The sequence below is a fragment of the Dromaius novaehollandiae genome, chromosome 14, assembly GCF_036370855.1.
Source record: "Dromaius novaehollandiae isolate bDroNov1 chromosome 14, bDroNov1.hap1, whole genome shotgun sequence".
NCBI classification, from domain to species: Eukaryota; Metazoa; Chordata; class Aves; order Casuariiformes; family Dromaiidae; genus Dromaius; species Dromaius novaehollandiae.
This window is the reverse complement of record NC_088111.1, coordinates 12,966,862-12,979,358: the sequence shown is the minus strand read 5'-3', so window position 1 is coordinate 12,979,358 and position 12,497 is coordinate 12,966,862. Positions and strand designations below refer to the sequence as shown.

Below are 12,497 nucleotides of genomic sequence, written 5' to 3'. Positions count from 1 at the left end.
CAGGAGCGGGCCTTGTGGCGATGGTCTCCAGAGCTTGTCCTTCCTTACCCTGAAGTCCTGTATCTGATTCATTGTTATCAGGCATCAGGCTGGTCGGAGCATCACACTCCAAAGTAAAATTAAACACTAAAAGCACGAGGAATTAGTCCATTCCCACAGAGGAATTTAATCGGGAAGGGGAAGCAATTTAAAAAATATAAATTTATATATACACACTCTTAATTACATTACTTTCTACATTGCTTTACTACAAATCTTTGCCTTCACAGTAACATTTACTGCTTCAACATATAGCATGCAACAGCAGAGGTTCAATGTCTCAGGAATGAGGGGTGCATTGCCCTCTGGGTGGGTTTACAAAGTATCAGTATGAATTTATATCTCCTTTTGGTGTGACTGTTAAAGAATATTCCAGTTGCTTACTGCTAGTACCCAAATGTATCAATCTAATGTATGTTATCTCAATATAAAACAATTTAAAGTCAATGTACGTCCAAGTGGGATTCTGCACTGATTTAGCTTTTTTTCTTTTTTTTAATTACAGTTTGAATTATGCCAATGCAATCTATTCAAAGTTCAGCTAAAAACAAAGATCAGGATTGCTCCTCCTCAATATATAAATCCCCTAAACAAACAAAACCAGTCTTTGCTAATGGAAGGGAGCTGCAGTGCAAGACTATGGTACACAAGCAGAAATGCAAGTCAGAATCTGCACAGCAACTAGGTCTTCTGTACCTGGCATTAGAAAACATGTCCTCCTACCTTCTACTGCACACAAAAAGAAAGGAAGGGATAATATATACAAATACTAAAAATAAAGTGGCATTATATAAAACATTATACAGTGATATTTCAACATTTGGACCATAAAAAAGGAGAAGTCCAGATTTAGAAAAAAAGTCTTCAGCACACAATTACATTTAAACATGCATTTAAATTCCACTAACTTCAATAGCCCACAAGCACATACTTTGCTGCTGCCTTAAACCGGGACCAGTTGATATAGTCCACCTACAGCAAGCAGAAAACTAAAATAAAAATGTAAAACTGAATTCTTTACAATTCATTTGAGGCAAAACTTCCAGAAGATGCGTAGGCAACAGAAGTTTTCCTTAAGGTTGAAGAATTGAGCAGCATGTCATTTAACTGACATTTACAGCCTTTCCTGACATGTAAGTAGTCTACAGGATGAGCTTCACCCAGAATCTTCTCCTCCATAACTATTCATTATAACTACAGGTGCAACACTTGCAATGTGCAACATTCTAGACAGTACCTCTGTTTACCAAAGTAACAATATAAAAGCCAGTCCATATTTATAAAACTCTTACCTCTGATGGTATAAGTGTATCACGGGAAAATAAAAGAAATGCTTCTGCTTCCTGCATTTCCCCTGGTTCCACCAGCAATTAACAGCCACAAAGAGCACCTGCAGAAGAGATAAAAGTTCTCACCTAATAAAGTGCATTACCGTAACTTTCTTTATCTAGTATGGTTCTTTCCAATCTATTCCATCTGCTATTTGCAATGTCTTTTCGATGCAGTATTCCACATGAGCTCCCCTTAATTCTTTCATCCAAGACTTTTTTTTCCCCCTCCCTTTTTTTGCAGCAGTAATCCCTCTAGTTACTTTTCTCTCTGTTTAGTTTTTAGCTTCCTGATCCAAATCCTCCAAATTTACTAACCCGGTCATAACCCATATTGATGACTCACTCTGCAGAGCAGAGCCCAAAGAGCAAAGTTTCAGGACAGCTGAATCTGTGTAGTGTTCAGAGGTAACTAACTGTTAAGCAGCAACACAATGGCTGCAAGGCCTCTACATCATGACCAACGTCTCCAAGGATCCTGGAAGTGGAGCAAACTCCCTGCCATTTCTGCCAAAAGGCACGTGAATAATTCTGAGAATACTTTGTAAGATGAAACTTCTGGAGTTCCCCATCTAGGAGCAGAAATAACACACAACCAAACAGGAATCACAGGTTTTCTACAATTATTCTAACGCTCTGCATGTAATTTTACAATTAAGATGGCTGGCTGAACTACCCTAAAACGTGAGCATTCAGGTCCTACTGGCTCCTGTGGGAAGGCAGAAATCAGCCTTTGTTTGGAGATTAAAAAGCTATCAGGTCATTTTTTTAAAATCAAATAGTCTCTAGAATTACCTGGTCTGACAATCTGCTGGCCACATGCTCTATTTCTTCTCTTGCTGCAATGGACTGGCCACACCACGGTGCATAGAAAAAATACAGCACAATTTCTGAATCCTGACGAAGGTGATCTGCATAATCTAACTGTCCCCGAAAAAGATCAATGATTGGAGATCTTGTGGAGAAGAAACTCACTGGAAGCTTTGCTGGCATTGTTACATCTTTTGCTCGGCTGCAGGAAGGAAATCAAAAAGGCTTATTGAGACTGTATAACAGTAGTTTAAAAAAAAGTGTCCAAAGTCCTAATTTATTAATCCTAGCAAATGTCATGCAATGATAGGACTTTAAGAATTGATGCAAATGACTACAATTTACGTTATCTGAGTTAGTTACATGAAATACTATAGAAATCTTAAGATCACCCTTAACAAGCTTTAGGAAGTCACACTGTCATACCATGCATTATGTTGATGGGTACGTTAGCTCACACTCTTATTGCTGGTTGCTATAGAGCATAAAATTACCAGGAAGAGTGATTTCTTTGGATTTCTTCCCTGGCCTCATCCTCTTTTAACACTTGTACTTTAGGTAACAGCACCCTGATAAGAGAAGAGATGCTAGTCATAAAGTTTTGTGATGTGTTTACATAATGTAAACACAGACTATGACTGTGCCTTATGCCTTGCTTTAAAATATTCTACATTTCTATTCTTTTATATTGTATCACAAAGAAAAAAAATCACATTTTACCAGTGACTTTCAGCAGTATGCAAACATGTGTTAGCTTACTGACATCAGTGCTCAGAGCAGAGACTATGAACTTTGTTCAGGCAGGTTTCTTCTTCAATGTAAAGACAGCATCAACAAATAAAGAATCTTGATTTAAAGACAATGCAATATGACTTTATGACAGGTTCATTTTCTTAAGATAAATGGGTTTGTGCAGTAATACCAAGAATTTAAACCAAATACACAGGTAACTCTGCTCTCCATCAAAACAGCAAGCAGCAACCATACAAACCAGATACACATGATTCCCAGCATGTTCAGAAGTGTTTACGGTAGCACCTGCCTCAAATGCAAGTGAATGATCATACTCTCTCTTACATTCTCTTAAGTCCAAAATATTCCTCTGGCTATATTTACTACAGCCAGACTATATTTACTAGTGTAAATTAGGTTAAAAACTGGACTGCACTATTGCATGACTTAATTTTGCCATGGTATCTCATGTGACAGAAAGTTTTAGGGAAGAGCATGCATTCCTTTACCTTATACTACAACAAGAAGCTAACAGAAAATCTTTCCATCTGATCTTTGCTCCTTTTTAGGTTACAATTTTAGTAAGTGGGATAAGATTATTATGCTCTGAACACTGTCAAAGTCATACATTAAGCAACATTCTAATAACGCTGCTACATTCTGGTTTGTAGGAAATACCTGTGTTTTTATGAAACAAACCCACAAAAGCCACGACTCTCTACTCATTTCCAAGTCACTAAGCATATGCTTATAGTTAAACATTTAAGAATTACCCCCAGTATATTTTCTAAAAGCTATAGAAATTCTTAATTCATATGCAAGAAAAGATTTTAACTTCAAAAACCAGAATTTTTTAAAAATATTAATTGGTTTCTTATGTTTACACTTCATTAATTCCACTACTCACAAAATGGATTTGTTTCTACACACATGACCAAAAATCTAGTTTCTCCTATGGATTTCTGCCTTTATTCCTTCTTGCTCCCCCAATCGGCAACGCACCTCCTTCCCCAATCCTGTTTCCTTTTTCATCTCTTCATCCTCACAACCAACGCCTCTGGTTACACTCCTCCACACCCAGTGCCCCACTCTTATCCAAACTGCTAGCTTCTTCCCACGTTCTCCAGCTTCCAGCTGGGCAGGACACACATACAGGTGCATCACGGGTCACTGAAGCTGCACAAACGCAAACTCACCGGTCAGCACGCGCGCGCACACACACACACGCCGATTAGCCACCGAAAGCCAAACACAACAGGTAAAGGCTGAGCTTGCACCAAAACCTATTTCCTAAGAGACATTAATTTGAATCTCTCCTCTTTAGCTGGTTTAATGAGAACTGACAAGCTAAATATTTTCAAAACCTCTGCTTCCTCTACCAAATTAAACTGAAAGTGGACAGTGAGTTCAGAAGTTGTGCTGAGCGGGTGGACAAACAGCATAATAACACAAGCCTTAAAAATGAGACATGAAATTGGCTCTAAATTTCAAGAAAATGTAAAAGGCATTAACAGAAGGGGTATCACGACACAGGTGAGTAAGAAATACATGGCTATTCTCAGGTACAAAAAAAATCTCTAGTAATTATAAAACACCCCACAGAATAGCTATCAGCTTCTTATACTGATTTTCTCAGTATTGTCTCCCTCTGCAATACCAAATACACAATGGAGTATTTTTATATAATTCCCAATTTTATACAGAGAATAGGATCCTTGTTGTATCAAGTGTGCAGTGTTCAATACCAATGCAGCTACTCACAGAATACTCTTGAATGGCTGTTCATACCTTTCCTTATCATAAATTCTTTCACTGATAAACTTTCTTAATCTTGAAAACTGAGTGGGCTGAACCTTGACAAATTATACATGAATAAAATGAGGATTACATGATAAGTGATCATACAAATGTAAGAACCACATAGTGTTTATTAAAACACCCACTGTTTTATTTACGTGCTGTGTACATCCTATAAAATTTAAACTCATTTCAACAGAATCACCTCATATTAAAGGAAAGCACATACGAGCGCCAGTAGGATCAGCCTGTTCCATGCCAGGTCCTTAGAGCGGGGTTGTCTCAAAGAGACATTTGTATAGTGCCAGAAATTATTTTGGGTCTAACCTGCAGGAGCTCTACAGTTACAGAGGTCAGATCAGGCTCCCTTTGGATATTCTTAAGCTGCTGTCTACCTGCAATATCTCAATCCCCACTAAAGAACTGCCTTGTAGCGCAGGGATTTCCCCCTTTAATACTTTTTATCCACTGGTCCTGAAGGTTAATATATTATGTTTGTAAGTTTAGTGGTAGTAGCTGTGCTCTATTGCTGAGATTTTGCTTTCAAATCGTACCGATGATGTGTGCTGAGAAAGTACATATGACAGTCATAGTTAATAAGTACAATTAACAATCCCCTAAACTGCACAAAGAATCTGAATATCTGTATTTTCTGTTTCTGACAGCAACTTAACAGGGAACCCTTTTCCGATCTTAGCTTGTCTATTTAACTATAGTCTGAAAACCCCAAACCCTTTAACGAAATTTCCTGTAGAGAGTACCGGGGGGGGGGGGGAGCAGATTCTAAGAGTAATTTGTGAGCTTCCAAGCACAGTGTGCAATGAAGTGCAAGTTACGTGCAGTTTAAATACAAGACAGCAGGAAGAAAATAGAAGTATTACTGCAAGTGTCAAGCACAGAAAAAATGATGCTTAATTATGTTTATTAGAAACAGTTAACTTTGAGCTGAGGAAATCCAGAAGCCCTTCACCCTACGCTCCACAACGAGGCAAGAGCTCCACACTCGCACCTGCGCTCTCTGGCCACACAGGCTACCGGAACAGAGGCGTTGCTGCCCGCAGCGCAACTGGCTAGAAGAGGCTTAAAAGTCATCTTGACTCAGGTAATGTAAGTGAGAAAGGCAGGCCCTAGTGTCTCCCAGAACCACTAAACCCGAAACAAGTGTTTCTCAGTCTAGAAAACTGGTCAGGCCCTGGGGAACAGGGAAGCTATCAGATCCTGGGGGCCTCCTCCTCTCCCAGAACTACCCCCCAAGCACGGACTGGTTTAGCGCGACTGGAAACGCGAGCGAGTCGCCCCGACCCCCAACCCCGCCGGATCCGTCAGACGCACGCTCGGGCTGCACGGCGGAGCCGCCCGGCCGCCGCGCCAGGAGCCCTCCCAGCCCGCTCGGCCCTGCAGCGGCAGCACCCGCCGGCGGCAGCGGGCCAGAGCAGCCGCCTCAGCAGGGCGCCGCCCCTCAGGCGGCCGCGGCCCAACACCCGCCGCCGGAGACACGCGGCTGCTCCGAAGACGCCATCTCCTTCCCCAGCGCCCCGCGACCGGGGACCCCGCAGGCCGGGCCGGGCCGGGCCGCCCCCAGCCGCCGCTGCCAACGGCCGCGCTGGCGGCTGCGTCCCCCGCGGCCCGCGCGCCGCCGGCCACCGAGTCCGGCCAGAGCGGCACCGGCGGTGCCGGCCGGCAGCCGCGCAGGCCGCCCCGGAGGACCACGGCTTGCCTGTCCGCCCGGCCGCGCCCTCAGGCCCCGCCGCCCCACGCGCACCCCCCCGGCGCCGCCGTTACCTGCAGGTGACTTTGAGGGCCACGAGGAAGGCGCAGCCCAGCACGATGGCGGCGCCGCACAGCAGCTCGGGGCGCCGCGCCATATGGGCCGCGCGGGGCCGCGGCCGGGGAGCGGCGGCGGCGGCGGGGCCTCCGCATAACGGCATCCCCGCCGGCCCCGGGCGGGCAGGGCCGGGAGGCAGGGCCGCGCCGCCGCGGGCCGCTGGTGCGCGCACACGTCGCCCTGCCGCCGCCGCCGGGGCGGGGCCGCGCCGCGCCCCGCCGCCAACCCGCCGCCGCCACGTCCCGCCCCGCGCGCAGGCGCACACGGGCGGGGGGGAAGAAGGAGGGGTCGCGCCGGGTCCGTCGCCGCGGAGCACTCGGACGGCCTCACGCGGGGGTTTCACGTGCGGTTGGTCCAGAACCGGTTCCAGCCGCTCAGAGGCCGCTTACGCGAGACAGCGAGCGCATGAAATCGCGGAAACAAGCGCAGAAGGCGCAGCGCAGCCCCCGTTACAGAAGCAACCGCGCCCACCGTGCCCCCCCCGGGCCCGGGTCCTTACAGACGAGGGGAAAGGCGGCGTTTGGGCGGCGGGTGTTGGGGCACCGAGGCGGTGTTGCGCGCATGGCGGACGTTGCCTTCACGCGTACACATAACCGCAGGAGCCCCGTGCTACGACTGAAGCTGAAGGCGTTTCAGATCCCGGTGCTGTTGTCTCGTGATGGCAAGGAGAAGCGCCATCCCGGCCTGCTGCTTGCACGGGCGTCGCTGAACGTTGGTGCCCACAACACCCGGCCAGCGCCTGAAGGCATTCTTAAAGCTCGCCCAAGCTGATAAAGGGGAGGAAAAATCACTGGAGAGGGGAGAGAGGGAAGAGTGGGGGTGTGTAAGTAATCTAGCTTGAGGTGTTTTAAATGACAGGTTAAACAAAAGCAGAGGGGTATAAAGAAAGCAAACTAATCTGAAAACCCAACCTCCAGAGAAGCCAAAAGGAAAGGGGAGCGTCGATGACTGCGAAGACCAAAGGCCTGTCTCAGCCCGGGAACAGCTTTCTGACAGTGTGCAGGAACGGGAAGGCAAAGCACTGTCCACCCCGCAGCCCTGCGCGAGGAGCGTTCATGCCCCGGCAGAAAGCACAGCCCAGCGCCAGGCCGTTCCACAGCACTCGCCTGCTTCACAAGGCAGCAGGCCCTTTGCGTCCCTTCGGTGATGTGACCAGTCCAAAGGGCAAGTGACAAAACTGTAAACAAGCAGCTAGACATACAAATATCAACATACTAAATTTTTAGCTGTAGGTGCTCAAGCTTTTGTTAATAGGCAGATCATGGGGGTTTTTTTTAAACAAAATCTCAATCGTGAGAGGCTAGATGCAGAAAACAGCTTTATGTAAAGTTCTCTTTATTACAGGCAACATTAGTCCATACAATACACAATACTGACATACAAGTGTAATCTTTCAAAATCATCATTTAAACAGCAAAGACCAAGAAACAGAATTTTAACTACTTGATTTTCAAAAATTATGTTTTTCCTCCCAAGATCCTTTTTCAGTAAATTATATTGAAACATACAAATAGAGAAAAAAAATACCCATTCAACATATTTTGTAGTTAAATGGTTATTTTGCTTAAAATCTTTAATAAGAAAATTCTTTTTAGCAACCTACATATAGATAAGTAGCAAACTTTGTTTTAAACAAATCCTCTCCATTAAAACATCTGAAGAATTTTCATCCATCATTTTCTTCTTAGCCCAAGACACTGTTTTTAATACCTTAATACCTTAAAGTTTTTCAACTGAAGGACTGATACTAGGGGGGCTTCCTAGACATTATAACCTCTCTTCCCCCCTTCTATTTGCTAACTTTCTGTCCAACAGAAGGTGAATAAGCACGTAATACTTCAGATTTTTTTTTTAATCACCATTCTGTTGGTGATTAAAAGCAGAGCACAGACAGGTCTGCTCAATCCCCCTAAATCTACTATATTTTGCTGTCCAGGAGGAACAATATATGCCAATAAAAGCAGAAAACCTGCAGCTTTTCTGTCACATGCTTTTGATTATTGTCAAATTTTCTGGTTTATGCTTCCAGCTGGTAACATGTATGTGCCATCTCAGTATTAGTTTAAATCTTTAAACAAAAAACTATATTTTCCAAAGTCATTATCACTGGGAGCAATCAAGTGGTCTTTTCTTGCTTTGCTGAGTTTCATTCTTAAAACTTGTCTTCGTTCTTCCCACTCATGGAGCTCGGCATTTCCATGGGCAAATTTACAGTTGTTTCCTTCAGTACAAGTACCAGCCATATATCTGTTAAAACAGATTTCAGAGAGTGTTCTTACAGAATTATCCTGACGACTGTTGTATCTAGCTATTTCTACTGGTCATGTTTTTCAAATCACTGAGATATTACTAAAGACACAGAAAAGTAACCAGAATAATACTAACTTTTTAAGTAGGATCATACTAACTCTGTTTAGCATTTTGATAACACTTCACAGCTGTGAAAGAAAAGTATAGGCAAAGGACAAAAGATGGCACTTTGTTCTTCATGCTCCTGCTTTAGTCATTTATGCTCGACACCTTTTATCAGGTCAAATTATTTACTTTATCAGTTAAATGAATACCTTAACATTTAATTCACTAAGCTAAAGAAATACTTTTGTTAAGAAGCGCAAATAATTAATTTCCTTTCATTAATTAAATTTGCTTTTAAATTGCTCAAGTGTAACGCATCTAATTTATTCTAATATTCTCATATTAAGTGGTCAATATACCAGTTTCTATTCACTTTCTACTGCACATCTGAGGTCTGTTAGTATTCCAAATATCTAATGCATTTAAGATATTAAAAATTCAGTAAAAAGGGCATATAAACTTCCATGCAAAGACTGCAAACAAAAAACAACTTGCTTTATATGCTGTGCAATCTCTCAAGATCTCTAAGGTATTCAAAATCTTTAACTTGATATTGAAGAAAGAAGGCAACTGAGCCAGCAAACTGAAGCTTGTATTCTGAACCTCCAGCTCCAGAATGCAGACTCCAAAATTTGGAGCCTTCCAAGAGGAGTCCAACAGTGGAAAAAACTTTCAACAGATTTAATGAAAATCTGCTGCAGTCAGGTACACAGGATGCTTTTAAAGAGTTAAAGGAAACAGCAAAATATATGACCAGTGCTGGGGAAAACCACCAGGTCTCAGCAGCTCTCTTCCTCATTTTCATACTACATTTCCAATAACAAATGTTTGATTTTAACAACTTTGGCTTGATGCTAACAAAATTTCTACCTGCCTTAAAGCTCCAGTAACACTGTCCAATTATGTGCTGTTCTTGTATTCCACAGGTAATTAATACGCAGATGCTTCAGTAAACTTTAAACAACAATACCATCTTTTTTTAGGCAAGGTTTCACCCAGCTGCAGTAAGCCCATGAACCTTTACTAACATCACACAGACAGTTCCTTCGGTTCCACAATTAGGCAGCTTGTCAGTCCCCAAGTTCTAATAGTAGATGTTAAAATACTGTTAATTACTTCATTTCGTGTTAGAAGATGCATGCAAAGCAAGACATACTAGATGCATCAAAAACAATAACTGCAGTAATTTACATTATGAACTGTCATTTTTCAGCATTGTTATCATCTTTAAAACTACATACCTATCACAAATGCTAAAATATCCAGTTGGAAAGCGATACTGCCAGCAGTTTTGATCGTCCTCAGTGTGGAAAACCTTCTCTTTATGCTTTTCAGAAGAAATGTGACCCTGCCATTGTTTCTCACTATTACAGTTCTTTCCACACATCCAGCAGTGAAAATCCACCTGTTTTACAAGGAGTTTGAAAAAGCATTGAGAATTCAATAGTACAAGCACAGAATTGCTCCTAATACATTTTACATGTTTCCTTTATGCTGGCCTGTAAATTGTTGTTTAGCTAATCAGGTATATTACTGAAACAATCAGCTGAAGTTTATGAGCTCCACTGGTTTCAGAGGATTCAGAACTGCATTACAGTGTCAGTTATTAAAGCCTGCATGTAGTGTAGCTACCGATGATCAAAAGGGAGCACCAAAAGAGTAAGGACAGCAGTGTATGTTACTGACCGAAAAGAGAAAAAAAAAATTAGAAGTATACTTATGTTACTTACTGTAACTTCAGCATAGTCAGTTGGCATGTGAATTTGCTTCCCATTTTCTTTGTTTGCCTGAGTGGCTGTATCATCTCCTTTTTCTGGTTTTTGACTTTTTAGCCATATGTCATACAACTGCTCCAAGTCTTGAACTAATGAGAGCAGAAGCTAAAATAAGTAATTAGCAATTAAGGCAAGAGTCTGAGAATACTAAATAAATGACTGAGTTTGCAAGCATAATTCAGTCCTCAACTATTTTAAGAATAAAAAGGCAGACCATACTGTAGAGAGTTGCACAGTGTAGAGACAACAGCTAACAGCAATATGGATCTCTGGCTACTTACCAAGATTCATTTCTGGCTATCTAGGGGAAAGTAAGATATTACATATTTATGAACAGGCACCCAAAGTATAGATGACAGCTGTGCCACTGTGTACTAATATCTGAATTTCTAATGACTAGTATAAATATCAAGTATGCGACAATTTTTGGTAAATTTAGACTGCTTTCTTGCAGACCACACCACTATCGTTTACAGCATTTATTATTTCTAATTTTTCATCACTTCTCCCCAGTAACTCCCCAATGGGATAACAAAACGACAACACACAGTAAATAGTCATTCACAGTAAATACATGGGAGAAGGGTGTTCTGCAAATAGTCCCCATGTGACGAGAGAATCTTAATGTGTGCACATGGCAGCGTGAAGTATAAATATCAAACAATTTTGATGGATAGATCAACATACTACTTCAAAGACCTTCCCCCAAAATTGATACAACCTATTATTTCATTGTTATGTAGCTATTTTTATTTAGTACTAGTTTTGAGCACCCAGTCTGGCCTTATTCAATTAAAAAAAAAAAAAAAAGCGCCTGCAAGATTTGCTACAGAATGCAGTGAGAGAAAGTTGATTAAAAAGGTATTGAAAAGCAAGAACGAAAAACAGAAGTTAGATTTACAGAATGCCTTTAATATGTTTATTCTTTACTTACTGCTATTCTCCTTCATATAGGTCCACATCTCTCTCTCCTCAGGACTGTGAGCAAATGAGCAGTTTCCGTCATACTGACATTTCTTGCCTGAAGCAATATGATTGCACAACTGGAACATGAATTTTAAAAATATTCCTTATGAATATAAAGTAAAATGCGTGATAGTAGAAAATGACTTTTAATCTTGTCTAGTGCTCCCCCATCCCCCTAGACATTTGTATTATATAAAATAGCATCTATTAAAAAAAAAAGAAACTGAAGTCTTGCAGTTTATGAAAAATTAACTGTTGGAAACAAGTACCATGAATACTTTTTGCCTCTTATCTGATTAAGAGACCACAGATATGTTGAAACTATTTCTGCAATGTTTACTATAAATATTAAGAATTTAACTAAAACTGTATCCAAGTTAATCACTTAAAGCGATTAACCTCCACTGATGACAGAGGACATTACTAATAAAATGTGAGCTCAGTCCTTTGCTAATAGTGCTTCTACAGAGCTCACCCTTAGAATATTCCCACAAACTCAGAACTGGTGAAACCAGCCCTATTTTCCAGCTACCCCACTTCTGTGTACACGTGTATGTTTAGGTAAACATACATCAAACTGCAAAGGCACTTGTTTCTTAGTGGGAAGAGGACGAATGGTCATCCACTTCTTCCGCTCATTAGACATCACTAGCACCACACGGCGATCTTTGGTCCACCTAGATAGAAATGGATGCATTCAACACAAGAAAATACTTCTGACAAAAGACATACTGTGTAAACAGAAGCAGGACCAGGCAAGTCCAGGAAGTTATCTTTACAAAGAATTCACTATCTATTTAGAATTTAGCTAAATTTTATTAGAAACTCTACCATAACTGGTAATTAAAAATACCTAAATTGCCACTGAAG

At 41.9% G+C, this 12,497-nt stretch overlaps 2 protein-coding genes across 6 annotated transcripts in view; both read right to left on the bottom strand.

The window, feature by feature from the left end:
* The window catches only part of TXNDC11 (thioredoxin domain containing 11), a 36,092-nt gene extending 29,347 nt beyond the window's left edge, over positions 1-6,745 (bottom strand). The window contains exons 1-3 of one of the 3 annotated variants that reach the window (XM_064520368.1): positions 6,489-6,745; positions 2,163-2,379; positions 1,332-1,429 (exon numbers count right to left, since the gene is read on the bottom strand). In XM_064520368.1, coding sequence (XP_064376438.1) covers positions 1,332-1,429; positions 2,163-2,379; positions 6,489-6,634 — 461 coding nt within the window. In that variant the 5' untranslated portion in view covers positions 6,635-6,745. Of the gene's footprint in view, positions 1-1,331; positions 1,430-2,162; positions 2,380-2,671; positions 2,788-6,488 lie in introns of those variants that run through there. The other 2 variants (XM_026096366.2, XM_026096367.2) reach the window with 2 other exon arrangements.
* A 1,091-nt stretch (positions 6,746-7,836) lies between these two features.
* The window catches only part of ZC3H7A (zinc finger CCCH-type containing 7A), a 29,925-nt gene continuing 25,264 nt past the window's right edge, over positions 7,837-12,497 (bottom strand). For 2 of the 3 annotated variants that reach the window (XM_064520366.1, XM_026096377.2), the window contains exons 19-23: positions 12,199-12,304; positions 11,596-11,704; positions 10,617-10,750; positions 10,128-10,291; positions 7,837-8,778 (exon numbers count right to left, since the gene is read on the bottom strand). In XM_064520366.1, coding sequence (XP_064376436.1) covers positions 8,589-8,778; positions 10,128-10,291; positions 10,617-10,750; positions 11,596-11,704; positions 12,199-12,304 — 703 coding nt within the window. In that variant the 3' untranslated portion in view covers positions 7,837-8,588. Of the gene's footprint in view, positions 8,779-10,127; positions 10,292-10,616; positions 10,767-11,595; positions 11,705-12,198; positions 12,305-12,497 lie in introns of those variants that run through there. The other variant, XM_064520367.1, reaches the window with a different exon arrangement.